Source organism: Microtus ochrogaster, linkage group LG4 (genome assembly GCF_000317375.1).
Source record: "Microtus ochrogaster isolate Prairie Vole_2 linkage group LG4, MicOch1.0, whole genome shotgun sequence".
Classification (NCBI taxonomy): domain Eukaryota; kingdom Metazoa; phylum Chordata; class Mammalia; order Rodentia; family Cricetidae; genus Microtus; species Microtus ochrogaster.
In genome coordinates, this window is record NC_022030.1 from 8,530,036 (window position 1) to 8,535,173 (window position 5,138).

The 5,138-nt window shown below is 38.6% G+C and overlaps 1 protein-coding gene across 1 annotated transcript; it reads left to right on the plus strand.

Annotated features, from left to right (window-relative positions):
* Window positions 1-442: 442 nt before the first annotated feature.
* Smim28 (small integral membrane protein 28) lies at window positions 443-4,919 on the plus strand. The gene is made up of 2 exons (XM_026786229.1): window positions 443-553; window positions 4,557-4,919. Exons 1-2 carry the CDS (start codon window positions 443-445, stop codon window positions 4,917-4,919), a joined length of 474 nt encoding a protein of 157 aa, XP_026642030.1.
* Window positions 4,920-5,138: the final 219 nt, after the last annotated feature.

Here is a 5,138-nt window from a genome sequence, read left to right on the forward strand (position 1 = left end):
TCTCTACCAAATACCTCTTTGCTGTTTCATACTATGGAATCCAGGAATCGTTGAGGATAATTCAGCCTGTGTGGTTTTGTTTGATCAGATGTGGCTCTGAGAAGAAAATGGTCAGGGAAGGAGGTGGGTCTTAGTCACGTCTAAATATGAACGGCTCTTTATACACGGAGAGCATGAACCCACACTTTCTAAGGGCGCAATGCACAGAACTCACCTGGAATCTTTGCCATTTCTAAGAACATTTTGCGACCCTTCTGGTGAGAAAGGCCATACAAAACCCACCAAAAAGCACTGAGTTTCAACTCAGTCCGGAGAAGTCCCTCGGCTTGGATTATTTTTCCTGTTGCCACTCATCAGAAGGCAGGTTTACCAACACACCCACCCTGAATCCAAGCCAAGAGCAAGCAGCATTGTGGAATCTGGGCAGCCGGGTGGAAGGAACATGAGGGGACTGCTGGGCAGCAGCTGGAGGAAGTTTGGCCATGCTGGCAGGGGGACGTACGAGTGGCTAACCAGCGAACCCAGCCTGCCACTTCTGGAGACCCAACTGCAGGTCTGTATCTCTGGATTCAGCCATTTTTCCCCCTGAAGTATGTTACTTAGCTCTTTAACCCAACAATGCCTGTATTTTAAAACTTAGTGGACACGCAGAGTATTAAACTGATATCGTAAGAATTTGAGTTCTGTGATTAGCAATCTGTAGGAAATACGTGAGAGCTGAGGGACGGGGTTGGCAACCATGAATGTATCGGAATATTTGTTCTATCAATTATAGATCAAAGAACACCTGAGGCTAGAAACCAGGAGCTTTTTATTAATGTGTTGTAGCTGTGTTCTTTGCTCAGCATGCAATGTCTAGATGCTATATACAAGACTAAGAGGTTTAGGCTGTTCTTCCCAGTTGTGTAGTGAGTGCCGTGCCTAACAGTTCACAGAAACCGAGCATCTTCAGGAAGGAGAGCAGGGGATTGAGGAAGTTTTCTCTTTCGCTAAGAAATACAGCAGCTGCTTCAAGTTGTCTGGCAAACCACCAAGGAGTATCAATCTTGAGCAGCATTAAAGAAAAGAAATATAGAAATCTAAGAACAAAGATGCTATAAAATTAGAGGGTAAATGATAGCAGGCTGACCACACAAGAAATGGAAACAAACTTATTTTCTCATTTTCTAGAAAACTGGAGAGATTGGTGTTTAAAATATCCTAAACCTGTATTCATAGAAAATACATACTAGTGAATAAAAAGATAGATCATTCCCATGCTATAGCTTGAACTCAGAATTTTCCTAAAATGTCCCTTGAGTAAGCACAGACATCAGAAAATTATTAGAAATTAACAAACAACTTTGAGCACAGGAAAGAATTTTAGAGGCTTTGAGCAGGAATAGTAACTTTTCTATATTGAGGAATAATAACTTTTCTATATTAATAATAATTTCAGCCATCACAGCATGAATAATCAAATAAGGAAATTAAAAGTGCTATAATGCATTTGACCTATAGCTCTGAAAATTTTCTTAACTAGAAAAATAAAGTACTTTGTCTCAAGAGGTTGCAGTACTCTGAATGCTAAATAATAGAGCAAAACAAGAACACTTCTAATACTATTTAGCATTTGTACAAAAGTAACTAACAGTAATAATGATTTCATTTAGGGCTGTATTATTTTTTCTTTCTCATTTTTTGCAACTAATAGTGATAATAATAAAGGTGTCATCATTGTAAGCAACAGCATCTATGACATAAAACCTTTTAAATAGAATGTTAAGTATCTTTGTATCCAGTGCATATTAAATTTATCAAGAGAGATATTTAATAGAGAATTTAAAATTTGATGACCATAGTAGACCAGAAAGCATTATCATCTGTTATTAATATAAAATAAATTTAAAAATACTTTGCAAAAAAAATGATCTGTGTTTTTTTTAGGGTGATTATTATTTTAAAGATGGTAGCTTTAACATATTAATGATTAAACTAGAAAGAGAAAATAGTTAAATTTCTTCTTTACTCAAATTTGATTTGTTATGTCAATGGATTCTTTGTTTTACGACTTTTTATGCTTTTCCAACCAAAAGGTCCATAAAATGTCTCAATAGATATTAAGTACATTATTCCGATATCAAACTAGATTATATGTGAGAAAACAAAAACTTCTCTAGTTTAAAAATATCAATCAACCACAAAATATATTACTAATTTCTACTGAATATATACATATATACATTAAATATTAATTTAGTAGTACTATGTTTTATGCTCACCTTACTTTCTAGCCTTATTAACACAATTTCTGGGGTTTTTTCTGTTTTCTTTTTAATCTTAGGATTTATTTATTTTGAAACAGAGTTTCCCTGTGTAGCCCTGGTTGTCCTGGAACTGACTTTGTAGACCAGGCTGGCCTTGAATTCACAGAGATCCTTCTACCTCTGTGTCCCAAGCACTAGGATTAAAGGTGTGTGCCACCACTACCCAGCTGTCTTTAGTATTTTACTGTTAGAAAATTTGAGACCATTGAAACATGAAGATAAAGACTCACCATTCACTGAGATCTTTAAACACATTAATTCACTTTGTTCTTTTGGTAATCCTCAAAATCAGACACCATTATTTCCATTACCAAGAGGAGAAAACTCACATCCAGAGAGGGTAAGTGTTCTCCATGGTCACAGAGGAGAGGGATTTCAAAAACGGTAGCTGTCAAAACCCAAAGACCACAGCTGCTCTGTTTCTTATGAAGGGTTTGGCTTTCTAGATTGCTTGAGGTAAAAGTTCCGAATTCATGTATTACCAAGAATAAAAAAATATGGCAGTGTAAGCACAGAACCAACATCTAACTCTGAGCCAGAAAAAACACACATTGTAAAGCCTTTAGGGAATAAGGAAAGATTATCCACACAAAGCAAGATGAGTCAGTTGTCCTGCCAATCCCATCAAAATCAGACAGAAGTCCAAAAGTAACAGTGAGAAGAAGAGCAACAAATCTCGAGGTGGCGTCTATGCTTACTGTTCCTACGCAGTGAACTTGCTATCTCATTGCCTTATTTTGTTTTCCTTTTACTTTCGTTCTTCCTATCTTTTTCTCCCTTTATTTATTCTTAAAGATTTGCTTATTTATTATGTGTACAGTATTCTGTCTGCACATTTTGCCTGCATACCAGAAGAGGGCATCAAATCTAATTATAGATGGTTGTGAGCCTCTAAGTGGTTACTGGGAATTGAACTTGGAACCTCCGGAAGAGCAGTGAGTGCTCATAATCTCTGAGCCATCTCTTTAGCCATTATTATTATTATTATTATTATTATTATTATCATTATTATTTATTATCATCATCATCATCACATTCTTTTCACCTTTAAAATATTTCCTTTCCCATGGTCACAGATATTTGCATTTTTACATTGTGTTTTATTTATATAATACACAAACTTTGAAATACATCCTTAGTAACTGATCTTTTTTTAAAAAAATTATTTATTTATTATGTATATAATATTCTGTCTGTGTGTATGCCTGAAGGCCAGAAGAGGGCACCTCACTACAGGTGGTTAGGAGCCACCATGTGGTTGCTGGGAATTGAACTCAGAACCACTGGAAGAGCAGGCAGTGCTCTTAACCACTGAGCCATCTCTCCAGCCCCTTAGTAACTGATCTTAAAACAGTATACATGCAATTACAACAGCATTTTTAGTCTGCATTTCAACTCTGCTACTGAAGCATCAATTCATGACATTATTTACCCCATCAGGGACCATTATTATTCTTGTGAGCTAACACTGTAAAATTAAACCCTTTGGGTTGTATGAGAATTTTCATGTGATTTGCTTGTTTTCACTCATGTACCCTGGGCTGATCTCAAACTCACTGTGCAGCAAAGGGTAGACTCACCGGACTCCTCTCCTTTCACCCCTTCCCTCCCCAATGCTGGGATTACAGATTTGAATCACCATATTGGATTATGTATAAGTTCTTTTTTTCTTAAAAATTTCAGAAACTTTCGGGTCATAGGTAGTCGTGTATACCTATGATCCTAGCACCCAGGGGTCAGAGGCAAAGAGAATGTCTACAAGTTCAAAGCCAACCATAGCAAGACTGTCTCAACATCTCCTACAAAAATAAAAATATATAGATCAATAAACTTTCAATTCTGTTTGTCATACCAATATTACATAATCGGGATTAATTATAACTCTAAGTGCAGCTATGAAACCCAAACTCATTAATTATTTACATGTGGTATGAACTTATAACCATGTGAGATTTTTGTTCCAGAATTAAAGATGAACGTTATGTAAGCCATCTGTGCCAATAAAACACTGTTGGCCTAATTTTAAACAAAATAAGCATTTAAGTGATAAGGGTTCCCAGTGAAAATAATAAGTGGGACTTACCAAAATAAAGATATTCTAACATTTTTAACTTCGATGTCAGTGTGTGCTTGGATATTCTGAATACACACTTTGGTGTGTCATTCACTTTATTTCACCTAGGGGTCCCTGGGTATACTCACGAGACCCACCTTCCCTCCTCTTCTGTCTCATCTCATTGCTAACTGCAGGGCACCCAGCAGGTGAGTTCCGCCAAGGCGGATGTGGAGCCTTTCCTGTGCATCCTGCTTCCGGCCACCATCATGCTTTTCCTGGCCTTCCTGCTGCTCTTCCTGTACCGACGCTGCCAGGCCCGACAGGTCCAAGGCCAGGTGTTCAGCATCGACCTCCCAGAGCCCACTTCCGGAGAGGTGACCGACTTCTTGCCCAGTCTGCCTTGGGGCAGCGAGCAGAGTGTCCCCTACTCCCCACTGCCAGTCTCTGGGACTCTGCACGTGACCTGCCTGCCACCCTCCTACGAAGAAGCCATGGGGAACCCGCCTGGGAAAGAGGTCCTGGACACACTGCCTCAGAATAAAGAAGAGTCACCCTGACCAGAGGAGCAAAAGTTAAATCTTCCGGAAACCCCCTAAAACATGCTGCCAATCTTTACAGATGTGCAGGAGAAAAGGCCATCCAGATCCAAGAAGCTGCGACTCGTTGCCGCCCTACCTTTAGGCTGCTTTCTGAGTATGAAACAGGTAGACCTACATCCCAGTTCCTTAGGCAAGAGACCCCCAGATTCTTAGACATAACTGAACCCCCTAAGTCAA

What these genes read in the sequence shown, in the direction of transcription:
- Smim28 (XM_026786229.1), top strand. Translation starts at nt 443, where the DNA reads ATGAGGGGACTGCTGGGCAGCAGCTGGAGGAAGTTTGGCCATGCTGGC. An exon ending in TTCTGGAGACCCAACTGCAG is followed by an intron (nt 554 to 4,556) that starts GTCTGTATCTCT and finishes TGCTAACTGCAG; the next exon opens with GGCACCCAGCAGGTGAGTTC.